Raw genomic sequence first — 26,395 nt, 5'->3', positions numbered from 1 at the left:
TTGTCGTCAACAGCATTGGACCCTATGAAGGAAGTGACAGCAAATGACCCAAAGTGACCCAACCTGCAGCCACATACGGCACTCCAGGTGAGGCGCTGACTTCGGTCATGAACTGGACCTGGCAGACTGGACATCTCCACCAAGTGTGAGTATGGAGGACTGCTCCTCGGGGACACCTGTGATGGCCCGGTGACACTGCACTGGCCGGTGGGCAGACATAATGATACAATATGTGGCTCTGGTGCTGTTTGAACTGCTCCACCCTTGCATTGTTGGTTGCCCTCCATCTTTGTTCCTTTGTCATTTTCAGACGTAATGCCTTCCACAAGAGGGCCCCCCGTCAGAAATACAACAAAGTGCTAAAGGTGCCCACCCCAAGGTTAGCTTCCCAGGGCATCCACACTAACCCACCAGGCGGCCCCTTCACTGGCTCACGTTAGGACGTTGTGCCCTTGTGCTCCAAGCATTTCAGTTCGTTTGGTTTTTTCATCAAGCAACATGTCACAGACAGCAGGGACATTGGGGACATCGGGGACTGGGAGACGCGTCCGCATCAAGGGAAAGCCAAATGGAGTAAAGCAGAGCTGCTCGGAGCACACGGGACCTCAGGCCGAGCCAAAGGGGCACAAAGCAGTGACTGAGGGACAACTCTGAGAACGTCCTCGAGTGGCCCAGCAGGAGCCCGGCCTTGAACCCAATCGAACATCCAGGAGACCTGAACATGGCCGTCCACGAGAGACTCAGGCGAGCTCGGGTGTGCCAAGCTTGTCACGTCAGACCCAAGACGACTTTGGCATCGCGGAGCTTACGACGTGTGCCTACATTTCTAAATGCCTGGCAGCACCTTGGCATTCTGGCGAAGTGACTGCCGTTTGATGAGGGGACCCCCACAAGTCAGAATTTGAATTGCCCCTTCAGGGGGCGGTGAGGAGGACACGCACGGGGGCATTTCTGGGGGCATCACATGGAGAGCGACACACAGGACGTTTATCTAGCCGTTCACATTCACGAGGGCTCTGTTTGCCCAGAGCAAACATGGCAGCGGCGACAACCGTGAGGGCCTCTTCATGCCGACATAACGCGAAGTGCACACCGAGCGCCGCCGCCGCCGCCGCCGCGCTAAGTGACAACACGGCCGTCTAATGGGCCGACAAATGCGGTGTGGCACATTCAGCCAATCATCGGCCACCGCCTGGCACCTGCGACTTTGACCAGCCGTTTGCGTAGGCAAATCAGGTGTCGCGCCGGCAGGTAAACGAGGCCAAAGGTCAAAGACGAGTGAACGGCGGCGTCTCCGTGCGGGAAACGAGCCACACCTGGGGGTCCAACGCCAACTCATCCAAGGGAATTAGAGAGAGAGAGAGAGACCCCCCCCAACCGTCTTTGGGGTCTGTAAAAGTGAAACGATCGGCGCTGCTCGGAAGGCGACAGAAAAGAAGAAAAAGAAATAAACATAAAAAAGGTGTCTGCCAGGGCGGGCGGAGCCGAAGAGATCCGCCTGGTGAATCAGCCGAGCAGCGAGCTGTCCTGACACACGAAAAACGAGAAGAAGAAGAAGAAAAAGGAAATCCGAGCGCAGAGGTCCACCCCCCAACCGGGCCTCTCTGCCCCATAAACAATCGCGCAGACGCCACCGGGCGCAGTCCTGCTGCTCCTCCCCGCACCTCCGAACGAAGACAACGAAAGGTAAGCGCGGCACCGGGACCCCGGCGTGACGACTGACAGCCACCGGCCACGTACCTGATGAAAGCGGCTCAAGGTGCGTCCGAGGCTGGGGGGCAGCACTTGGCAGGTGAGGTGGCACAGATTGGGCACATGAGCCTGAAGAAGACGTGTCATTTATTATCTGAGAGCAAATCTGCTGGTGTTTTTTTTCCTGCGCCCCCAGTTTTGTTATATAGCGCCTTTTCTAGCTACCGCTGTATCGTCCAATGGGTTTCCTGTCTGGCTCTCTCTTTTATTTTTATCTTGTCCCTGATATCTTTTTTTTCTGACAGAGTTCAATAATATAGCGCCTGTCACATGGGTACACCCTGGTGACCCGCACACCACCCCCGGCTCATTCAGTTGTTGATTTCCGTAGGGTGACCCTCAAGGCTCACGTAACAACGCGGACCGATGCTGACATCTTGGTTTGTTTTTTTTTTATAGTGCCTTAAGACCACCTCGAGGGACTTGCCAGTCTACGGGTCAATTGTTTCCATATTTCTACAAAGAGGAGCCTGGCAGCTGAAGTGACTCACCCGTGCCAGCCAGCTTGAGTTTCTTCTGATGCCAACCGTTAAAGGTGTGTTTTTGTTTATACAATGTGAAGTCCGGGCAGTGCCACACAGTCACGTGGCCTGGACTGGTGATGCTCTGCTACTGTATTCCAGTACCTACCATGCACACTGGCAGGGGGCACACATGGAGTCAGTAGTGCAGCTGGAACTGGCAACAGTGCCATTACTAGGATGTCAGCCTGAGGTGGGCAGTTGTAGCCGTCCAGTGCCGCTGGGCACAGGGTGAGGGCTGACTGGGGGGGCTCAGCATGTCTTTGTAACCCAAATGTCTCAGGTTGGCGACTGGCGATTCCACAGGCGACTGATTTGAACCCGGGCCTCTGGAGCTGTGAGGCGGCAGCACGGACTGCTGTGCCAATCCCTGTTTTGTATTCAAGACAAGTGCCATTCTCCACCCACTCTCTGGGGTCCCTTCTGTGCCACTGTACGTTTTATTTGCTCCGAGGACCTCGGTGACTGCCAGCGATGAGCACAACAGTTTAGATTCCTTCACTTCGTTTGGCATCTGATGTCCTCATTGCTGGGAGGGGGCAGTTGGTCTCTAAGGGTCATTCCCACCCAAAACCACCATCTCCTCCCCGGCCTTCTCTGCCCATCTATTCTGCCAGCTGCGCTTGGCAATGACCCCTCCAAGCCATGGGGTTTAGAAGAGAAGAAGCGATGCCGTGGTGTCTGCAGGTCCAGTGGTACCAGAATCCATGGTGCCAGGCTTTGGCCTGTGCAGAGCAAAGTGGCAGAGGAGGTGAAAGCGCGCGTGCCAATGGCATGGACATGACTCGTGGTGGAGCTCCTCTTGTGTTGTTTTTTTGCTTTGTTTGCCAGCGCCAGTCGCTTAGCTGACCACACGCCGATGCCTGATGATGGGTGCCCCCTGTGCCCACCACAGTGCTGTTCTTCCAGGGTTGTCTGCTACAAAGCCTGGCTTTCCTTTCCTTCATTCTCTGTGTGTTTGGGGTGTGCGGGCTGAGGCTCGTCCGGTGAGCGGGTGGCACTCGAGGTCCTTAAGGAGTGACAGCGGCTTGTGTTTGTCTGGTTGCCATCGGTCGTCGTCATCTTTTCCTGCTGATTCTGAACTTTGAATTTCACGTATCAAGCGGCGCGTAGGCTTTGGTGTTTAACGTTTCCCGAGTTCTTCTTGCCATCTCTGCTTTAATTCCTGTTGTGCTCCTTTGGATTGAGTGAAATGGGGAAAGGCGCTATATCAAGAGAGTGCGTTGTTATCATCATTTCAATGCCATCTGGTTGTCACTGTGCCCTCAGACGTGACGTCCTCGCCATTTGTAGCCTTTCGGGGGGGCTTGTACTTTTTCACAGCCCTGCAGCTCCTTTGCTTGTGCGGCTCTTCTTCTTCCTCCTCCTCCTCCTCCTCCTCCTCCACGCCCGGCCAGCGGAGCTGAGTTGTAACCGCAGAGGGGCCGGCTGGGTGGGCCGACAACTCCCTGGCCTGCCGCTGGATGTTGCGACATTGTCTTAGTCACCTGTGCAGGCGTCCTGATCAAGAAACGGCGAGCGTCCTTCTCGTCATTATGGCGGGCTGAAGTTGTGAGGAGACAGAAAATCAGACTTTGAACCCGCGAATCCCCACACCGCCTGACTGCTCTCCTTGTAGACGGCGCTTTGGCCCACTGGATTGGCATGTGGTGCCAGTGTGCCCACTGATGGGTGCCGCAGAGCCACCGGGACCGTCCTGAAATGGCTGACTTGGGGTGGCCTCGCTGTCGCATGCTTCCTGGGTTCTTTATCTTTCTATAAATGTATTCTAGCAAATCTTCGTCAAGTAATTCGATTCAGATGTTGGGATAGCTCTCACCTACTAAACTGTAACCTGGATGTTCACATTTTACATAGAAAAAGTTCATTCATACCATAAAAAAATACCAATTAAATTTTAGAATTTCTAACAATCTACCAAACTAAACGCTAATGGTAGTCCTACTAAGTGAAAGCTGCAATCAGCCCGAGTTTCCAAGGTTGGGTTCACCTCTGCAGTGCCAAGTATTCATTTTCAGACGTTCACATTGACCTCTCAGCTATGACTGTGCCTCATCATTATGGTACCTCATTAGGAGTCACAGAATTCACTCACAGACACAAAGTGATTCATAACGGGACACTTTACAGACGTCAAGTAACCTGACCTGCACATCTGTAGGCCATATGACAAAAGCAAACTTCTGGTGGAAGAATACGCCGACGCCACAGACTCGGTAACTGAACCCAAGTCCGATGGCCTGAGAGCCACACTTCAATAAACCAGAGCAACACTAGCATTTTATCTAGTTTGGTGTTTCAACTTTCATTATCAGCGTACACTTCCCTTATTCTAGTTTACACTTCATTAGCACGTATTTCCCCAGGATACAAATAAAGTTCTGTTATATAGTGCCTTTCACTATCTATCAGCAGCTCTCAACCTAACAAACGCGTTTTAGAGAAACGCACGCAAGCACAGGGCCTGCAAGCGCTGCACCGCACGTGGGCTCGGGCTCAAAGGGACCCCACCACTTTGGAAATAAACATTTGGCCTAAAAAGTTAACGATTACGAAAAAAACGGGACGTTTCAAGCCGGTGGTAATTTTTGATCAAATCTATCTGCGTTTATTTTTGGGCCAACTTGTGGTTCTCGTTTTAAACATCGCAAAATGTACAGCTATTCCAACGGAAACGTGCTCGACACGTTTGATGTATTCTTCTCGGAATAATCGGCTATACAATTTACAACTCCGACGACGAGGCTATAATAAAACCGATTACGATATTATAATGGATTATAAAAATATGTAATCTCTGCGTTGCTAGAATAGTAAATGATTTTTAAGTAACAATTCGGATAGTGCGTGTTCGACACTATAAATGCAGCTTTGTTTACTTAACTGTTTCATTTCGTATCTGTTGCTCCGAAATTTGACTGAACACCCGGAATATCGGAATGCGCGATACCTGCGGAGCACCCCTTCTTCTCCGCACCTCGGCCACTTTGTTCAGGGCTGATAACACACACGGTCACTTTGGCCCTCATTTTCTGCAGCACCTTCACGGTCCACGCGGCTAGGGGTCTTGGCGGGCGGATCTTTTAAGGAGACGCGCCACTGGCCCGACAGTTTAACCCCTCCGTGTTCTTGATAAGCATAATGTATTAGCATTCGGTAAGGCTCGCTTGTCTCAATTCTGTACATTAAATACAATTTAAATTGGGAATTGAATAGGGAACCGCTCAGGCCTAAACGGCAATGAAAATGACCTGACATAAATGATGAATGCAAATCTATGTGTTTATTTCTTTCATTTAAAGGCAGGCTTTTGTCATCCTTATTTTGCCGAGTTAACTGGCGTGGATTGACTTTAATTAAACACGCGCACCACATCGGACAGAAAATGGCTTCTCAATTGAATCCGTCTTTTAGTCAAATTATTACCTTCTTTCAGACAACGGTGGTCCATTATCAGCTGATCAGCCCCCGAAACAGGCCAGTGGGGCTTCCGGGACCTTCGTAAACTGACTTGCTGTTATTTTGGAGTAGTTAGGCGGACGGAATTTGGGAGCTTTGTTCGGTTGGATGCTTCTCGTGAAAATGTTGAGCTCATCCGATTTCAACTGTCCGCTGACTGGCGCCATTCTAAGTCTAATTCGGGCTTTAGAAACAATCTGGCAGTAGGAAAGTGTGTTTAAAACAACCGGCACGTCCTACGTACCGTCGTAAACGATATTCAAAACAGCCAGGGACTGTAATTTTGGCTACGGACACGTCTTTTGCTTTTTCAATTGTCAGTGACCGTTGCCGGGATGGAGATCAAACAAGAGCCCCAAATTTAAAGGAGACCCTCAATGGAGAGGCGGGAGAACAGCCGACCATGAACCCGGCCTGATCACGTGCGGTCCCGCAGCTCGTGGAGTGACCATCTTAACAGAGCTCGGGTTCTCTTTAGTTTTTTGGACGAGCACGTTACAAGTAGCGAGTTCTGGCAGGGCGCTAAGGGAGTGCCGCTTTAGAGTGGCGGTAGAACAGGCGCTTAAGGGTAACGGGACCCCGCGTTCGATCCCCGGTATGTCCAGAGTGCCCTGCAAAGTCAATGATTATTTATGGGTAGTTTTTCGTAAGACTGCATTACAAATAAAGGGTTCTGCCACACTGCTAAAGCCGAGCTGCTTTGGCGAAGCGGTAGAAGTGGCGATCGGGAGATACAGGGGTCCTTGTTCGATCCCTGGTCTGTCGGGAGGCCAACCCTTGAAGGTTTATGTTGGTTTTACGTGAGAAGGCTTTATAAATAATGAATGCCGACACTGTGCTATAGGGGATCCGCTGTGGGAGAGCGGCAAGGCAGACGACCCCGAACACCAGCGACCTGAGATCGATCCCCAAATGAGACTGTCATTTATATGGAGCTTTTCGTGAGGCAGCATTACAAATATCAATTCGAACCACCGCCTTAAGGGGACCCGCCATGGGTGAGCGGTAGGGCCGGCGACCCCGAACCACAGCGGCCCGAGATCGATTCCCCGGTGAGGCGATTCCGCAGTTCCCACCCCAAGGCGGCGTCGGGGTGCATCCGAGGGGAGCTCCCACCCCAGAGGCCCGGGATTGATTCCCACCGAGGGCCGTGCCGGGGAGCGCCCACTGGGTGCCGCCCTCCTCGGGCGTACGCCGCCGTTGCCCTGGGGTGGGAACTGTGGAATCGCCGTTTTGTGTAAAAGTGTAAAGTTAGTTATTTAATAAGATCATTCCTACTGCAGTTACCATCCCATCTGCAGTTTTGTGTGTAAGGGTTGGGAGTCGATCTCGGGCCTCCCCGGGCGTGTCGTGGAATCGCCCCACCGGGGAATCGATCTCGAGCCGCTGGGGTTCGGGGTCGCCGGCCCTACCGCTCACCCATGGCGGGTCCCCTTAAGGAAGGGGTTCGACTTGATATTTATAATGCTGCCTCGCGAAAAGCTACGTATAAATGACATCTCTTGCTATGTTCTCCCTGCGGTGGTGGGGATCGATCTCGGGTCGCGTGTGTTCGGAGCCTTTTGCCTTGCCGCTCTCCCACAGCGGCTCCTCTTAAGAGACTGCTATGACTTGATATTTGTGATGCTGCCTAGCAAAAAGCTGAATATAAACGAGATACGTCTTCTCTGCGATGGCGAGACCCGATCTCGGGCCGCTTGGTGTCAGGACCGTCAGCGTTATCATTCGCCTATAGGGGAGCGCCTGAGGGTGAGGCTACAACTCGCTATTTGTAACACTGCCTCACGAACACCTGCAGTACTTAGACTTTGAAATCCGCCCCCTGGCACAGCCTGACTGAGGGGGCTGAGATAGATTTCAGGCCGCCGGGGTTGTGCAGCCATTCTAAAGCGGGGCGGCGTGACTTGCCATTTGTAACGCCAACAGGCATTCAGTTCTCCACTGCCACCCCCTCTAGAAACAGATGTTAGGGAGCGACTCACGGACTTCATTCTTTAGCAGAGGTAATGCATATCCTTAAGGGCGTGTGTGAGAGTGTCTGTCCGGGTCCTGTGTCACTGTCATTCAAACATTAACGCTGCTTTAAGGAACGCCATACCAAATGAAGAATAACAAACGCTTACGCTGAGCACTACGTTGATTACTTAGATTGCAAGCAGTCGTAGACAGGTAACACAGCTAGTACAGTATAAACATGGAATCTCTGTCTGTGTGTCTGAACAGCACGTAAACAACACTTCCATTTCTTTTTTTTATAAATTTGATTGTAATCATTCCATACAAATACATCAATTCTTTACAAAAAACACTTCCATATCTGTGAGAGAGCAGCAACAGCTCAATCATATTCCTTACTGAAACTGCCTGGAAGGAAAGGCAATTTATTTAAAACCATACCGTAACTATCTTAATTTATTCTTATTATATATATAATCCTCCACACCTGTTTCAACAAGATTTTGCATTTATTTCTAGAGTATTCTCACTTAGGCTAATTAAACTTTAGATTTTGTAAATTCTTTTTCTTCTTTCGGCTGCTCCCATTAGGGATTGCCACAGCGGATCATCTTCTTCCATATCTTTCTGTCCTCTGCATCTTGTTGTGTTACACCCATCACCTGCATGTCCTCTCTCATCACATCCATAAACATTCTCTTAGGCCTTCCTCTTTTTCTCTTGCCTGGCAACTCTATCCTTAGCATACTTCTCCCAATATACTCAGCATCTCTCCTCTGTACATGTCCAAACTAACGCAATCTCGCCTCTCTGACTTTGTCTCCCAACCGTCCAACTTGAGCTGACCCTCTAATGTACTCATTTCTAATCCTGTCCATCCTCGTCACACCCAATTTCAAATCTTAGCATCTTTAACTCTGCCACATCCAGCTCTGTCTCCTGTGCCACAGTCTCCAGCCCATATAACCTAGCTGGTCTCACTACCATCCTGTAGACCTTCCCTTTCACTCTTGTTGATATCTGTGTGTCACAAATCACTCCTGACACTCTTCACCACCCTTTCCACCCTGCCTGCACTCTCTTTTTCACCTCTCTTCCACAATCCCCATTACTCTGTACTGTTGATCCCAAGTATTTAAACTCATCCACCTTCGCCAACTCTATTCCCCTCATCCTCACCATTCCACTGACTTCCCTCTCATTTACACACATGTATTCCGTCTTGGTGGTCCTACTGACCTTCATTCCCTTCAGAGCAGATCTCCACCTGCTCCCTACTCTCGCTACAGATCACAATGTCATCAGCAAACATCATAGTCCACGGGGACTCCTGTCTAATCTCGTCTGTCAACCTGTCCATCACCATTGCAAATAAGAAAGGGCTCAGAGTCGATCCCTGATGTAATCCCGCCTCCGTCACTCCTACCGCAGACCTCACCACTGTCACACTTCCCTCGTACATATCCTGTACAACTCTTATATACTTCTCTGCCACTCCCGACTTCCTCATACAATACCACAGCTCCTCTCAGTCACCCTGTCATATGCTTTCTCCAGGTCCACAAAGATGCAATGCAACTCCTCCTGGCCTTCTCTCTACTTCTCCATCAACTCCCTCAGAGCAAACATCACATCTGTGGTGCTCTTTCTTGGCATGAAACCATACTGCTGCTCACTAATCATCACCTCACTTCTTAACCGAGCTTCCACTACTCTTTCCCATAACTTCATGCTGTGGCTCATCAATTTTATCCCCCTGTAGTTACTACAGTCCTGCACATCCCCCTTATTCTTAAATATCGGCGCCAGTACACTTCTTCTCCACTCCTCAGGCATCCTCTCACTTTCCAAGATTCCATTAAACAATCTGGTTAAAAACGCCACTGCCATCTCTCCTAAACACCTCCATGCTTCCGCAGGTATGTCATCTAGACCAACAGCTTTTCCATTCTTCATCCTCTTCATCGCTGTCCTTACTTCCTCCTTGCTGATCCATTGCACTTCCTGATTCACTATCTCCACATCATCCAGCCTCTTCTCTCTTGTTCTCGTCATTCATAAGCCTCTCAAAGTACTCTTTCCATCTGCTCAACAATCTCCTCGCTTGTGAGTACGTTTCCATCTTTATCCTTTATCACCTTAACCTGCTGCACATCTTTCTCAGCTTGGCCCCTCTCTGTAGCCCACCAGTCCTTTTCTCCCTCCTTAGTGTCCAACCTCTCATACAACTCATCATACGCCTTTTCTTTAGCCTTCACCACCTCTCTCTTCACCTTGCGCCTTATCTCCTTGTACTCTTGTCTACTTTCTGCATCTCTCGGACTGTTCCACTTCTTCTTTGCCATCCTCTTCCTCTGTATACTCTCCTGTACTTCCCCATTCCACCACCAGGTTTCCTTTTCCTCCTTCCTCTCTTCAGATGTCACGCCAAGCACCCTTCTTGCTGTCACCCTTACTACATCTGCTGTAGTTTCCCAACTGTCTGGTAATTCTTCACTACCACCCAGTTCTTGTCTCACCTTCTCCCTAAACTCAATCTTGCAGTCTTCCTTTTTCAACTTCCACCATTTGATCCTTGGCTCTGCCCTCACTCTCTTCCTCTTCTTGATCTCCAACGTCATCCTACAGACCACCATCTTATGCTGCTTAACTACACTTTCCCCTGCCACTACTTTGCAGTCTTCAATCTCCTTCAGACTGACTCTTCTGCATAGGATGTAATCTACCTCTGTGCATCTTCCTCCACTCTTGTACATCATCCTATGTTCCTCCCTCTTCTTAAAATACTTATTCACCACAGCCATGTCCATCCTTTTGGCAAAATCCACTATCCTCTGACCTTCTTCATTCCTCTCCTTGACACCATACCTACCCATCACCTCCTCATCTCCTGTTCCCTTCACCAACATGTCCACTGAAATCTGCTCCAATCACCACTTTCTATCCCTTGGGCACACTGCTCACCACTTCATCCAACTCACTCCAAAAGTTTTCTTTCTCATCCATTGCACACTCAACTTGTGGGGCATATGCACTAACAACATTCATCATTATACCTCCAATTTCCAGTTTCATAATCATTACTCTGACACTCTTTTCACCTCCAGAACACTCTTGACATACTATTCCTTCAGAATAACCCCTACTCCATTTCTCCTCCTATCCACACCATGATACAACAATTTGAATCCACTGCCGATCCAACTGGCCTTACTCCCCTTCCATTTAGTCTCACAATATATCAACCTTCCTTCTCTCCATCATATCTGCCAACTCTCTCCCCATACCAGTCGTACTGCCAACATTCAAAGTTCCTACCCTCAGTTCCATTCTCTTTACCTCCCCCTCTTCTTCTCCTTCTTCGGCCAACAGTAGCCCAATTTCAGCCAGCAACCTGTTGACTAACAGTACTGGTGGCGGTCGTTGTTAACCCGGGGCTCGACCGATCCGGTATGGAAATTTGTATTGTTGTCCGCATATTGATTTGGCAAAATTTGACACCGGATGTGTAAATATCTAGAAGAGGTAAAAATAATGACACTACCTCACCAAAAGTTGCCATTTTTGTAGGATGTTTGCAATTTTAACCTCTCTATCTCCAGGACACCACCTTTTACATCAGAAAATCTGAAAATGATGGCTTAACAAAACAACACCAATTTCAGGCATTCATGTTGACCACAATAATAACTGAGAATTATTCCATTTCTATGTGTATTGAGAAAGAACGTTATTTTCACACTGGACCAATAATAACCAAAGACTGACCCTGTCAAAAATCTGTCCGTCCTTTTCTAAATGCTCATATAAATGATAAACTCAACAGGTCCTATTCAACTTTAGTCCAGGACAAATAATAAGCAAGCACACGAGCGGTTTGTGACGAGATCCGTGCCTCAGTTGGACTGACACAAAGATTTCTTGAGGCGGCCACAGTGAGAGGGGGATCCACTACTCAGGGAGAAGGTGAAGGAGGGCGTAGTGCTTGAAATTCACTTGTGAGACTGCAGTGCATTCTAAACACTGTAATCAAATGTTACTGTTCTTACCACGTCACTGTGGTATTATTCCATAATAAGTGTTTGCAAGGGCTTGATAAGCTCAGAGGCACTGGATGTTAAATAATACTAAAAAGAGCAAGTCTTTCTTTTGGTCTTGATGACCGAAGTGTCAGATCAGCTTCTTCTAAAAGTGTAAACACACTCCAGCACTTCAATTAGTTAACTTCCATTCAAAACCTTTCTATTGCAGAAGGCCACCTTGCCCAAACTCACAAGGACACTTTAACCGCTTACTTCAAGTGGAGCTCTGGAGCAGATGGCACTCTCCTCTGTTGTCACAGCTTTCCAACGGACATTTTTCCTTTAGCTCCTTCTTTCTACCGATGCCCAGTTAGCTGCTTCCCCAGTACCCTTTTGAGTGGGCCCCATCTTCTTTAGCCTTCCTCTTTGCTCACCTTCTCTACCATCATCTTGGTGCCCGATATCCTCTGCCTTTATTTATTACATATAATATCACAATTTAGCCCTAAACAATCAAACTTACTTGCTGTGCTCTTTTGCTTTACTCAGTTTTCAGTATAAACACAGAATGTTCTTATCAAGCAGTACATGTGAAAGAGGGCTGGAGTCGCACAAATCTAACTAGTGGTATCATACAGGTGGGAGCAGAGGTGCAGATGGCTTGTTGAAGGCCCTGTCCAGCACCCTGAGCTCAGCCCGTCCTGTCCAGCATAACTCTTAGTCATTTATTCTCAACTAGACCCTAGGGGCAGGTGGGCAACCACATCACTATCAGATCACACACTGCTGACAAACTAAAGTGGAGTTTGGTATAACATTTTTAATCGCTTTATTACAGCCGCTATAAGTTATCAAAAATAAAACAAATTGTGGGAATAGAATGTGGGAGGTGTGGGTAGTAGTAGTACATAAAGATATGGAAAATGTGGAGCCGCTTACTCGACCAAGACAACTTTGTGAAGGAAGAGGATTAAAATGTGACGTACAGTGCATCTGGAAAGTATTCCCAGCGCTTCATCATTTTTTCCACATTTTATTATGTTACAGCCTTATTCCAAAATGGATTCAATTCATTTTTTTCCTCAGAATTCTACACACAACACCCCATAATGACAACGTGAAAAAAGTTTACTTGAGGTTTTTGCAAATTTATTAAAAATAAAAAACTGAGAAATCCCATGTCCATAAGTATTCACAGCCTTTGCTCAATACTTTGTCGATGCCCCGTTGGCAGCAATTCCGGCCTCAAGTCTTGTTGAATATGATGCCACAAGCTTGGCACACCTCTCCTTGGCCAGTTTGGCCCATTCCTCTTTGCAGCACCTCTCAAGCTCCATCAGGTTGGATGTGAAGCGTCGGTGCACAGCCATTTTAAGATCTCTCCAGAGATGTTCAATCGGATTCAAGTCTGGGCTCTGGCTGGGCCACTCAAGGACATTCACAGAGTTGTCCTGAAGCCACTCCTTTGATATTTTGGCTGTGTGCTTATGGTCGTTATCCTGCTGAAAGATGAACCGTCGCCCCAGTCTGAGGTCAAGAGCGCTCTGGAGCAGGTTTTCATCCAGGATGTCTCTGTACATTGCTGCAGTCATCTTTCCCTTTATCCTGACTAGTCTCCCAGTCCACACAGCATGATGCTGCCACCACCACGCTTCACTGTAGGGATGGTATTGGCCTGGTGATGAGCGGTGCCTGGTTTCCTCCAAACGTGACGCCTGGCATTCACACCAAAGAGTTCAATCTTTGTCTCCTTAGACCAGAGAACTTTCTTTCTCATGGTCTGAGAGTCCTTCAGGTGCCTTTTGGCAAACTCCAGGTGGGCTGCCATGTGCCTTTTACTAAGGAGTGGCTTCCGTCTGGCCACTCTACCATACAGGCCTGATTGGTGGATTGCTGCAGAGATGGTTGTCCTTCTGGAAGGTTCTCCTCTCTCCACAGAGGACCTCTGGAGCTCTGACAGAGTGACCATCGGGTTCTTGGTCACCTTCCTGACTAAGGCCCTTCTCCCCCGATCGCTCAGTTTAGATGGCCAGCCAGCTCTAGGAAGAGTCCTGGTGGTTTCAAACTTCTTCCACTTACAGATGATGGAGGCCACTGTGCTCATTGGGACCTTCAAAGCTGCATAAATTTTTCTGTAACCTTCCCCAGATTTGTGGCTCGAGACAATCCTGTCTCGGAGGTCTACAGACAATTCCTTTGACTTCATGCTTGGTTTGTGCTCTGACATGAACTGTCAAGTGTGGGACCTTCTATAGACAGGTGTGTGCCTTTCCAAATCATGTCCAATCAACTGAATTTACCACAGGTGGACTCCAATGAAGCTGCAGAAACATCTCAAGGATGATCAGGGGAAACTGGAGCTTCATGGCAAAGGCTGTGAATACTTATGTACATGTGCTTTCTCAATTTTTTTATTTTTAATAAATTTGCAAAAACCTCAAGTAAACTTTTTTCACGTTGTCATTATGGGATGTTGTGTGTAGAATTCTGAGGAAAAAAATGAATTGAATCCATTTTGGAATAAGGCTGTAACATAACAAAATGTGGAAAAAGTGATGAAGCGCTGTGAATACTTTCCTGATGCACTGTATTTATTATGTTCTACTATACTGTTATCTTTCAATCTATGACTTTTTGTTAATCTAATTGATATTCTTCTAACTTTGCACAGTTTTTGATAAGTGGATCAGGATGCATTTCACTGCATGTTGTCCTGTATAACTATGCATGTGACAAATAAAGAATCTTGAGAATTTCAAAAGCGGAGTTTACCACACATGCATTTATTGGTTACTTTGTTCATGTATATATATTTATCTGTCTGCTTATTTAAAAAGCTAAAATTACCCCAGGAGTCAAAAACGTTCTGTCCAGCCCTTGTACAAAAACCTACACAAAAGCTGGGGTCTCACCTTGGTAACCCCATGTACCTTTGGAACTGTGAGAGGAAAATAGCACGACTTTACTTTACTTTGTATTAACTGCTGATGATGTCGATCATTTTGTCTGTGCTGAAATTCCAAACAGAGAAACCTGTCCTGACCTCATTAAAAAGATTCAGCATATTGGGACTCACAAGATTACAAATATTGTTTTTACAGAAGTTCTGAAATAAAAGTGAAACTAATGAAATAGCAACAATTCAAAGAAAAACAAATCTTTAAAGTGTGTGTCCTGAAAACCGAACACGGGGGGTCGGCGGGCGAAGCCCCCCAGTTCCTTATAATATCACTAGTGCCGTAAACGCTCGTTTTCGATTGAGAGTACAGCCAAGCCACTCAGTCTGACCTGCCATGTGGTGCTTCTGAGGTCCTTTCTGAGGAGTTTTTTGATGACCCCTGCTTAGTTGACTTCAGTGGACTATGAGTCAGAGAAGCACCAGCCTTTTTGACTTGGATGGCATGGAAATGGTCCAGATGGCTGACATGGACCTACTGAAATCACCTTGTGATTTTATGTGGTGCCCTTCATCTTCTCATCGTGCAACAGCTGCTTACGTACCTCCACAGCGGGAGTGGGCATGAAGAACTGGGGCCTCATTCGGGTCAGCTATCCATGTGGCCACAGTGTGCTCCAGTGCCATGGGACACTGATGAAGGTTTGACCTTCCAGGAGTCGTGCATGGGTGACACTAAACTGGCATGGGGGCCACGAGAAGAGCAGTGAATGTGTCAGCATGGCCTGCACTGGCCTGGCAGCCCATGCCCACCCACTATCTTGCTGATGTAGTGATAGACTCAGTGAGAGAAAGAGTAGGGATGAGCACAGGAGCGCATTAAGGGTGACATCGTTGTTAAAGCAGCCCGCTGGGTGGAGGGTCTGGTCTGGTGGGAGCCCCTGGGCTGAACCTTTAAGTGGGACTCGTTCTGCGGCGGACCACCCTGGATGTGCCTCTTCTAGTCCCACTTGGACTGCACCTTTTGGTCAGAGGTGTTAGTTTTCATTTTCGGTGGATTTGGACTTTTGTGCTTCTTGCGCTGCCACCTGGTGGTCTAAGCCCGTTGTGGTGACCCTCTTTACAGCACTGGGTGAAGTTATGTGGCCGTGTGCCACTCGTTTGTGTTTCTGACCACCGCTGTGCTCTCTGAGTGGCCCCCCTCGTCGTGTGTGTCCGGCCGTTGGTCGCTCGCCCAGGGTGTGTTAGAAGTCCCCGGAGCCCACTGCACTGCTGCTGTGAGCCTCGCGGTGCTTCAGGCAGGTGACTGGTCCCTGGACCACCTTGTCACATGTATCCTGGTGGCACCATCACAGGTGGCCAGTCCTGCAATGGCCTTTCTCGGCTCCCGTCTCTCATCCCTAACACCTTCCTCAGACTTGGCTGTGTGTTGGTGACCTTGGACCCCCTCCAGTGAGTGCTGCTGGTTTGTTTTACCTCCGTGGTGCCCTCCATCATGCCCTCTGACCCCCACGTTGCTCCACATCCTTTCTCGCCTGACTTTCTGCACATTTTTCTTCACCTGTCCATGTTGGCACATCAATGGTGCCCCGTGAGCCTCAGCCCGGGCGTTAATCAGTCAGTAAATATGGAGGACAGAATTCTGAGCCCTCAATCTCTTCTTCTCTTTGCAGGGACCCCCATGATGGCCAGGATTGTTCTCCTTGTGGCGGTTTTGTGGCTGTCTTCCCTCCGGGCTTGCAGTGCCCACCAAGGTAAGCCTGTGTGACACCAGTCCCGTCCTTATGGGTCGCATAGAGCTGGAGTGCCAAGCATGGCTGCCCGATCAGAATGGCAAACTGGGGGGCTTTCAGCAGTTTCAGGGGGGTTTATTGGGCCTCTCTTGAAAAGTGATTTACCAGTGGAAGTTCACCCTTAAACTGAGCAGTGACCTTATCAGACCACCCATGGTGGCAGCTGGGTGGCTGGCACTCGGGCAGGGGGCACCTGCTGCCAGCCTGCCATTCAGCCTTTTTTGTCCGCTCTGCCCGTGTCACATTAAATGCGAATGGAAACCTTTGTTTCCTTAGCAACATGCGACATGGCAGCTGGTTGAAGAAGTTGAGTGTGAAACCCCCCCAGCATCTGGAAGGGTACGTTCACAGTGCCATCCTGGCGCCTAAGGCCGTTGGCAGACACTAACATTTAGGGGAGCCCTTCAGGACTCCGACGAGGTAAGCAGGTCCAGTGCACACCAAGAGGGGGCGCCGTTGGAAACTCCTTCCGTTTGCTCTGCAGTCTTCATCAGGAATGTGACTGCTGTCACTTGCTCCGCCCCCCGTGAAGCTCCGCCCCTCCATCACAGGGGGCGGGACTCGAGTCTCCTTTTGCTGATCGCCTTTTGTTTTTCACTCTTTAAGGGGGCTTCACCGAGGAGGAGCCCCAACTCTTTATTCTTACACCGATTAGGTCGCCATATTGTGTTCACTGGATCTGAACCTGGGATGTGTCGCCCAAAGGACCCTTAAAGCTGTGGGGAGACGCCAGATGGACTGGCAGACACGTGGGTGCTGAATGCCAGTGTCACCCTCTGCTGCCAGCCTGTGCCAGCGCCGTGTCCTGCTCTTACATTCTCTTTATTTGTCTTCTCTTCCAGGACATGGCCAGATTGCAATCCGGAACCTCGGATGCCTCGTTTACGCTCTGACGTCTTTGAACTGCTCCTGGTCGACGGACAGAAACGTATCTGGAGACACCAACTTCACGGTGTGGTTAAGGTGGGCCGAGTCTTTGTATGTGCTAGGCGGGCCACGAAGGAAGGGAACAGAGTGGTGCGGGCTCAGGAAACGAAGCGATAAACAAAGAAGGAAGTGCAGAAAATGACTCGTCGGCAAACTTGGGCCAGCGAGGGACACGGTGTAGAAAGTGCCACTGACGTCACAGGGCGTGACTTCTGGGAGGCGGGGCATGCCAACGGAGGTCTGACAAGATGTCGGCACCTGGTAGGCGTAGTGAAGTCAATAAGACAAAAACAAATGAAAGTGAAAGGGGGTCTGCAGTGTGTGTGTGTGAGACACGTGGGCTCCTTCACGCCACCACACACAGCCAAGCGTCTGTTCGTTGACTGGGTTAGTCTGATCTGCCAGCGGACCGCCTGGTGCCCCCTGCTGTCGGGCCTTTTCAGATCCGCAGCATTTGTATTTGCACAGATTTTTCATTTTCCCTCCATACATATGACGTGTGGCCTGTGGGGGGCGCCCTTGCAGTCACTGGTAGAGGCACAGACACCACACAGAAGTACTAAATAAAAAGACCCCTTGTGCCCCCCACCTAAACCCTCGACATTTTCTCGTCTTACTCTTCTCATCTTCATCTTCTTCCTCCTGCCAGGTGAGCTCTCAGTTCACTGGGTCAGTGGGGTCTCCTCTGAGGATCGTCTGCCCAGAGCACACTCTGGTGGTCTCAGTTACTGTTAGCCCCTGCGGCTGCAGTGGTTGGTCTTGTGCCAGTCCTGCTGTCTTTCCATTACCAGGGGGGTGCTGGTGCGGGTCCCGGCCCCTTTCAGTGTTAAGCAGGGGATTCTTTCCTTTTCAGGACGCCATTTTGAATCTGCCTTTTAATCGCAGTTGCCGCCATTTTGGGGGTTTGTCTGCTGCCATGTTGTTGGCAGGGGTGGTCGCCACACACTGTCCAGGGGTCTTGGCAGTGCCCGCTGTTTCTTGTCAGTTTGGCTGTTGCCTTTCTTGACCTTCTCTTGCAGGTTTTCCTCCTCTGGTTGTTTAGCGTCAGGTGCTTTTGACTTTCTCTTTCGTTCCTCTCTTCTCTTACCTGAACGTTACGTTTTATTACGCGGCTGTCAAGACGGTGACCGGGGGGCCAAAGCACTCCCTGGTGTCAAATGGCGGGTTGTCGCACTGTGATGTGCTGGTGTCTGCTTTAGACCTCTGAATGATCTCTTTGCCCCTAAATGCCCGGGCACTAGTCTCGCCTGCCATGGTCTGCTGCTCACTCCTCCATCTCCCACATCCTCTGCCTCCCATCTTTCTTCTGGCCTTCACGTCAGCTTGTTGGGCTTTTCCTGCCCGTGTCTGACTTTGGCTCTCGATGACCGTGTTGGGCTTTGGTGGTCCAGATTTGGGTCTCCCCAGCTTTTGGCCCCTAAGGCGTCTGTCATCACCTGGTCCACACCTGAGTGTGTGCTGCCTGGCAGTACATGAGGGGTTTGTGTTTGGGTGGCTTTTCTCTGGAGATGCTGCTGGCTGAGTTTTGGTTTTCATCTCCTGTTTCGTCAAATGGTCACATGTCAACGATGACATCAGCGGGCACACAGAGCTGTGCAAAGTCTTGGGGACATCCAGACAGCAACAAGGCAATCACTGCCACTCCACATGTTTCCAGTGACATCTCTGTATTAGGGGACGGTGGGGCACTGCCTGCTTCTCCCAGCAGATGGCACTGTTCAGCAAAAGTGAACGTCCGTCTTGCTTAGCCATCATAGTCCCGTTTGTCCCTCTGTCCCTAATGTTTCAGATAACAGTCAAATATTTCTTTTGGAGTCTGCAAGCTTTCCTGCTGAGCTGGCACTGCTGGCCTGTTTAATGTTCTCTCCATACCTTTGCTCAGGTGTGTGTAGCGGTGGCCTCAGCTTGTCAGTCCTGCCTTGGGACGTGCAGCCCGAGTCCTCCAAGTCACCCACAGCTTGAGGGTAAATGAATGTCATCACTGTTAGCATGCGGCGCTAACCATCTTTATTCTTTTGAGCTGCCCCTGCTGCCATATTCATGCCAGCGGCTGCGCCTCACACACAGTGCCAACTCCATCAGCTGCTCCTCCCCAAGATCACCAGTGTCTCAGGTTTGCTCCGCCTCTACTCACAGTGCCTGTCTCTCAGGCTCCGCCCCTATTTACAGTGTGTTTCTCTCTCAGGCTCCACCCCTACTCAGTGTTGCTTTCTCTCTCTGACTCCGCCTCTACTCAGTGGCTCTCTTTCTGAGGCTCCGCCCCTACTCAGTGTCACGCTCTGAGGCTCCGCCCCTACTCAGTGTCACTATCTCTGAGGCTCCGCCCCTACTCAGTATCTCTCTCGCTCTCTCTCTCTCCGAGGCTCCGCCCCTACTTAGTGTCTCTCTCTGAGGCTCCGCCCCTACTCAGTATCTCTCTCGCTCTCTCTCTCTCCGAGGCTCCGCCCCTACTTAGTGTCTCTCTCTGAGGCTCCGCCCCTACTCAGTGTCACTCTCTGAGGCTCCGCCCCTACTCAGTGTCTCTCTCTCTTGTTATTGTTGCCCCATCTGAAATTTTCTTTACAGAAATGTCACTTAATGTCACTTTCTTCAACAAACAGAAGTATTTGTGTGTCACATTTCATTTCTTTGGATGGCTGACATTTGCTGTTTGGCGTGGCCATGCCAATGTCTAAGCCCAGGACTGCATGCCCTCCAGCCCCTTACGCGCCATGCAGTTTGGAGTCCTCATCTCAGTGGGGGTTTCACCATATCTGAAGTCTGACCCTCGAGTAAGGCGCTATATAAGAGTAAAGTGACTTGTGCTGAACTGAATTTAAGTAGTGAGACAACACCCCCCAAACCCCTAAACACGTGTGCCAGGGTGTGCAGCCCACCTGCGCGTGGTCCTGCTTTGCTTCCGGGGGGCCGCTGCTCGTCTTATTTGCTCACTTGGTGTGTTTTTATTTATTTTTTTTGCAGGACCCCCAGCTCCCATTTTTGCTCCCTCCAAGTCAAGAGAGCTGAAGATTCGTTTTTCTGCCACTTTCCTCGGTTGACATTTGAGAGCCGCGACCTAAAAGTGAACGTCATCGGCTCGAGTGACACGTTCACCGTTAAAGAAGAGGGAGCCGTTTATCAGCTGCTGAATATCCGTAAGGACCACCTCAGGCTAACTGGGTTTGGAGAAAAAGAGGGCATCTGACCTTAAACCCCCTTTGAGGGGCGCAAGGGGTTTAGCGTTTCATGTTTGTCGGTGGTCCCAGAGTTTGGTTAGTGTGATTTTGCCTGGCACCCCGCACCACCGCCATGGCACAGAGTCACAGACCCTAACTGGAAGGAGATTTTGTGGTTTCATTTGTGTCCATGTGCTTACAGTCCATTCAGGTGGGCAGATGCCCCCACTAAACACGCGGAAGTCCGCACCCCTCACGATCCTCTCTGCCCAGATGGCAGTTTGAATGCTGAAGGGTGGGCTACCGGCCATCAGGTGCCATGTAGTGAGCACCCTGAGCAGAGCAGGGACGTGGCACAAGGGGGTCCAGCTCATTGGTCACAATGGTCCTTGCTGAAAGGACTGAATGGCGGCAGTGGCTGCCACACACACAGACGGCAGTCTGCTTCTTCAAGTTGTGGCTCTCCATGACACACCTGGCAGGCTGCGATAGACTGGCACCTCATCCAGCCCTGGTGACTGCCTTGTGCCCATTGCTGCTGGGATAGGCGTGTGGCATTAGAAGGAGCGCAACATCCCACCACCTTTATGATGCAGCGCCAGTCACCCCTGCTGAGCATTTCAGGGTTGGCACAAGAAGGCTGGGGAGCATCGGGACAAAAAGCTGCAACCCTGGTGGAGCCACATGGCCTGACCAGTGTGCCCGTGTTGTGCCCAGCTCACTGAGGTCCTTCACGGCTGCTCCTGGTTGCCATCTTGAAGTGCTGCTGCTCTTGGCGACTCGTCAGTTGGCATCCACCAGAGTGGGTGGCGCACCTCACAGTTCTTCTTTGGTTTTCTAGTGAAGCCAAGTCCTCCATGCCACGTTCAAGCAGTGAGAGACGGGAAGAACATCGAGATAACGTGGCAGGAACCCCTGGCTGAATACGGCAACCTGCAGCAGTGCATGGACTACGAAATCTGGAGCTCGTACGGCTACTTGATGGTAAGGTGGGCACTCACCATCGGCCTTGGCACCGCGGCCATTTCATGTCTGTTGTCTTCCTTTCGTCATTTCATTTCCATCTTGGGTTGCCATGGCGTTGCTAGGGGTGTCATGAGGGGTCAAGGACTGAAATGTCTGCCACACCTGCCATTGTGCCACGCTTTGAGCGTTGGTGACAACTTTGCTCAGTTTGTGACCCTTAATTACAAAGAAACGCGCCAGTCTTTCTCTGAAGGCAGTTACAACGCTGCATGTGCCCAGTAATAGATGGGCATCTCCTCTGAAATTGACTCCTGCTGCAGGGGTCTTTGCATATTGTGATGCCCTGCTCCAAACCTTTGACTTTCAGATTCTTGTGGCACACCCTGGCACTCTTCTGCACCGGTCTGCCCTCCTGCTGATGTTCTTTTCATCTTTGCCCCCTGAATTTGGACCTGAAACTTGCTTGGCTGCGGTTACATTTTTCTACTTATGGACCCCCAGTTTAAATCGGGGTACACCCGTGCCACTCTGCAGTTGAATCCTGGCACGCAGTCCCAGTTGCAGATCATCTGCCTTACCAGTGTTGGCTGGCCTCCTTATGCCCCTTGTCTCCCAGGTGGCCCTTGGGCAAGCCCACCAGAGCGGGCAGGAGGACACGGGTTAATCCGGATGGCTGACTGACGTTTGGTGTGATTGCCTCAGAGTGTGGCGTGGCGCCGCGCCATGGGAGGTTGCACAGTGGCTTATGAGTGTCGTTATCTGCGTATTTCGCTGCCGTCTTGCGTAAGTGGTGCCCTATCGACGCCATGTGCTAGGAGGCTTAACAGATAAGAGGGTTTTGAGGATGACATCTGCAAAAGAAGAGAAAGGGCAGTAGAGCTGGCAGCGCCTCCATCTTGTTGTTTACTGCGACTTGTCCACATCGGTGGCACGCGCATCTGCCCATCTCGGGTGGCGCTCGCTGAACTCTGAAGACATTTGACACTCAAGCCTGAACGGCTTATTAATATTTTGGGTGCCCCTCTTGGATCACAATATGTGCAAAAAACAAAAGAGAACGAGGAGGGCGTCCAGTCGGGGACACGAGAAACGGGCAGCAGACCTCGGTGACCCACCTGGTCTAATGGGGCTGTTGTGGTCAGTAGGGGGCACACTGGACCTGCTGCCAGGGAGGAGCACAGGGCGAGTCAATGTGCAAACACCCGAGGCTGTCCCCAATGGGACAGAGGTGAGTGCCAGCAAAGACCCTCCATGGACCACCTCGTGTGAAGGTGCACACTTATTTAGGGGGCTTCACACCCCTCAAACAAAGGTGGCATCACGGCACAAACAAAACTGACACCAAAGTAATAAATGGGACAAAAACAAACGAGGAGCGCAGGGAAAGCAGCGGGGAGCTGAACGCTGGCACAGACGACGGCCACCGTGGGGGTCCGAATGGCATGAGCCTCACCTCCAAACACCACGACTGGCCTGGCGAGGGTCCAGCTGAATGTGGACAAATGACCGGCGAGGTGACGGGACGCGCGCACCTGGGTGGTCTTCACCGTTTCCTTTTCCGCCCCTTGGTCTGTGGCCGCCTTGCTGCGTTTTTGGGGACTCTGGGTGGGATGGCCTGAGGGTCCTGTGCTGTCTGTCTGCTGACGCTGCCCCCCCCCCCCCCCCACATAACGTCTTTTATTCTTTGCAGAAAGTTTCTTCCCCCAAAAATTTGAGTGTCGTCATTCCAGTGGAGGACCTCAGCCTGCCAGTGGCATTTCGGCTGCTCACTCGAGGACATGAGGAGTGCCCATCCAGCGGGCACCCCAGTGAGTGGAGCCAATGGACTGCGACGATTTACTCGGGTAAAGAAAGCCTCATCACCCTTGGGGTCACACACTGTGTCACAGGGCCACCCTCTTACCTGGTTGGCTGCCCAAGTGCGCCAAACTCATGTGATTAGGGGGGGGGGGGGGGGGGTCCCCTGCCCCCTGGCCCAGGACCACAGGGGCACAACAGCCCATCTTTGGTGGCACAGTACAAGAGGCCCAGTTGTGGCACCCTGTTTGCTACCGCCATTGGTCTACTGGTGCCTGTCATGGCAGCTGTGGGTACAGGCAGGACCCGGTGCCAGTCTGCCACAGGGCAGGGTGTACTTTATGAGCTACTTGGGTGGGGGTAGGAGACCCCTAACCGCATTTCTGTGTGCTTCGATTCCAGAGGCGGACGATTCAGAGCGCTGGAAGCTGTGGGGTCTCGGCGTGGGCCTGGCGCTGTCCCTGGTGGTCTGCCTGATTGTCATCGTGTTGTGCGTCAGGTAAGTTGCTGACCTTTAGCTTTTGGAGTCCCATGCCACGTCACTTGAGAGCCCTATGGCAGCTCCACCCGTGCCCACCATGCTGCCCATTGTAAACCAGTGCTATTCTGGCTTTGTACCACCTTCCCGCCAAGACCCCCAGACAGCCACCCACAGGCTCTCCGTTTCCTCCTTTTGTGACACTTTGGGGGCTCCATGGCTGCTTTGGTGGCTGTGAAAGGTCATTCAGTGCAGAGGACCTTCATGGCAGGCATGACGAGGGTCCGGAGGCTTGGCGCCCAGGGGTTTGATTTTAATAACGGGCTGCGTGTGCGAGCTGGTGCTCGAGGGTGACACCGAGGATATCCTGGGTGGGCACACAGCACCCTGGGCCCCCTCCTGCCATCTTCTCCACATGAATGATAGGATCAGAGGAGCCCCCCAGGCGAGGGGCATCCAGCAGGGCCGGAGAGCACAAGGGTCCCCGAGGATTTACGACGCACTTCGCCAGGCACTCTGAACGTGACGACGCTCTTAGCGGTGGGCCGCGTGTTCTGCGCCACTTTGTTCTTTTGTTTCTTTCTTTCATTCTTTTCTCCACCCCCCCATAGATTTGCAGTGATGGACAAAATCTTTCCACCCATCCCTGACCCCAAAGACAAGCTGAAGGTGTTCCTGGAGACCCCCGATGACCCGTCCAGTGTAAGTCTGTCACCTACATCTATCTTACTGTATGGGCACAGTGGCCACTGCGGGGGGGTCCACGATGCTTCTGATTGGCTATTGAAGGAGGGGTCCTCACTCCAGTGCTCGGGCGCGAGGCAGGACAGGAGCTTGATGGTCCCACTCCCAGATCCCAGGTTGGCGTAACTGGCAGGGTGGTTCTCTCTTCTAACATGTCTTGTTTTCGGCAGGCTTGGCTCATGAGCATCGCCAATGAAGCGGAGGCCAAAGTCCTGGTGGTCCAGTGAGTGTGCAAAGCGTCGACCAGGGGGTCCACAGAAAGGCAGCGCAGGACTGAGCCCCCCTGTTTGGGCAGCTATGTGCTCGGCTTGGCTGGATTTGCACCGCAGGTTCATCAGCGCCCCCCGTGGACGGTGTACTTAGTGCCTTTGCAAAAGCCCCCCTCCCCCCCCGTGTCACTGGCTAATGGATGGAGTGACCACCGTGAAGAACGGACAGGAATGGCGCTGCGCCACGTCAAAGGACAGAGCGCCCGGTGAGGCTGCACATCCCCATCCTGGCAGGGTGGTCCCACACCTGGCTATCCGAGGGGCCATCGTCTTCAAGTCCGACTGATTGTGGGCACTGGGACCACTTTAGGTGGCACGCCGGTGACATTCTCAAAGCAGCCCTTTGTGAACACCCTGAAGTGCAGCAGCTGAGAGGCCCAACGTGCCCATGGCTTTCACATTCAGGGGGTCTTGCCAGTGTCTCGGTGGGCCTTTGACCCTCTGCTGTGGCGCCTTTCCCATCGTCTTATAGCTTGTGTGCTGCACTTGGCTGCTCTCCTGACTTTGTTAGCCCGATGCTGGCGGGTGGCATTTGAGCCTGCTGAGTGCCCAGACTGCCACTGACTTGGCCCTTCATTGTGTTTGTGTGTTCACTGGGGTGCCCTCTGGTGGCCATGGCATGGCACTGTAGCACCTGGCATGGCCTTTCTGCGACTTTTCTTTTTTTTGTATAAATTTGAATGCTGCAGCTGAATAAATGGATGGCACGGCCTGAAATGCTGTCATCCGCAGTTATGCCAGGGTCTGCCAGCTCTTATCATTGATCTTGTTGAAGTGATGCCCAGTGGGCGGCCATGGCAGTGGGACCCAAGTAGTTGTCACATCTGACTGTGGCTTTGACACAACCAGTCCAGTCTCCTTGGGGGGGGGGCTTGTTGGGGGATCCTCATCTTATAATTAAAAGCCAACAAAGGATGCCAACTGCTGGATGCCTCTGGGCACTTTGTCATGCCACCTGTCCCACGCTGCACATTTCTCTGCTGCCCATTTTTGAACTGATCTGATTCTTCTTTGGTTGCCTCCAGGGCCGGGCAGCAGAACACCAGTGAAGTCCTAACGCGTCCACTCGTGAACTGGAGGAGAGTCAGGGTGCCCACGTCTCCCACTGGCACTGCCCACCTCACTCCTCTAAAGAAGTCCCCTCGCCCGCCTTGTCTTTTCAGATCAATTCTTTTTATTCCTCCACTGGGACAGTGAGACTGTGGCGTGACCTTTGTATGAGCGACCAAACTACCTCTCACCGCGCCACTTCTGGGGGCTCCAGCACAAGTCAACAAGCTTGACTTTTAGGTGTCATCGAGTCGCTCGAGGGTCTCTGCTGGCGTCCCCTCCTCCAGTTTGGTCAGCCGAGATCAGCGCTGGCCTCTCCTATCGGGCTCGGTGACAAGGCCGGGGTCTGCAGGAGCCAACTGTCATCGCATGATTTCAGGTGCCATCTCTGCCTCCCGCGCCAATGTTTTGAAATGGTAGCCAACACGCTGAAGTGAGCGAGACCACCACGTCACTGCAAGGTTTCTAGAACATTCCCAGTGCCACTTGCTGCCCGGCACAGTTGTTTGTTACGTTGTGCTGTGGCGGGTGGCATCGCCGCAGTGATGGGCTGTGACAAGCCCACCTAAGGACTCCTCTCCAGTGCCCGCTGACTCCTGGTCTTTACCTA

The 26,395-nt window shown here is 51.1% G+C and overlaps 1 protein-coding gene across 1 annotated transcript; it reads left to right on the top strand.

Annotated features, from left to right (window-relative positions):
* Positions 1 to 1,055: 1,055 nt before the first annotated feature.
* LOC114668900 (interleukin-5 receptor subunit alpha-like) lies at positions 1,056 to 25,471 on the top strand. The gene is made up of 10 exons (XM_028824916.2): positions 1,056 to 1,686; positions 2,152 to 2,287; positions 16,280 to 16,360; positions 17,242 to 17,362; positions 20,288 to 20,460; positions 21,323 to 21,465; positions 23,138 to 23,291; positions 23,647 to 23,743; positions 24,334 to 24,424; positions 24,637 to 25,471. The coding sequence occupies exons 2-10, from the start codon at positions 2,272 to 2,274 to the stop codon at positions 24,691 to 24,693; spliced, it is 933 nt and encodes a 310-aa protein (XP_028680749.1). The 5' UTR covers positions 1,056 to 1,686; positions 2,152 to 2,271; the 3' UTR covers positions 24,694 to 25,471.
* The last annotated feature ends 924 nt before the right edge of the window (positions 25,472 to 26,395 follow it).

Source organism: Erpetoichthys calabaricus, chromosome 18 (assembly GCF_900747795.2).
Source record: "Erpetoichthys calabaricus chromosome 18, fErpCal1.3, whole genome shotgun sequence".
NCBI lineage: Eukaryota > Metazoa > Chordata > Cladistia > Polypteriformes > Polypteridae > Erpetoichthys > Erpetoichthys calabaricus.
Note: the sequence above shows the minus strand (reverse complement) of the source record. Positions and strands in the feature narration are given on the sequence as shown.

Coding starts and splice junctions, on each gene's coding strand:
- LOC114668900 (XM_028824916.2), top strand. Junction 16,361..17,241: donor GGCTTGCAGTGCCCACCAAG/GTAAGCCTGTGT, acceptor CTTCTCTTCCAG/GACATGGCCAGATTGCAATC. Junction 23,292..23,646: donor GACTGCGACGATTTACTCGG/GTAAAGAAAGCC, acceptor CTTCGATTCCAG/AGGCGGACGATTCAGAGCGC.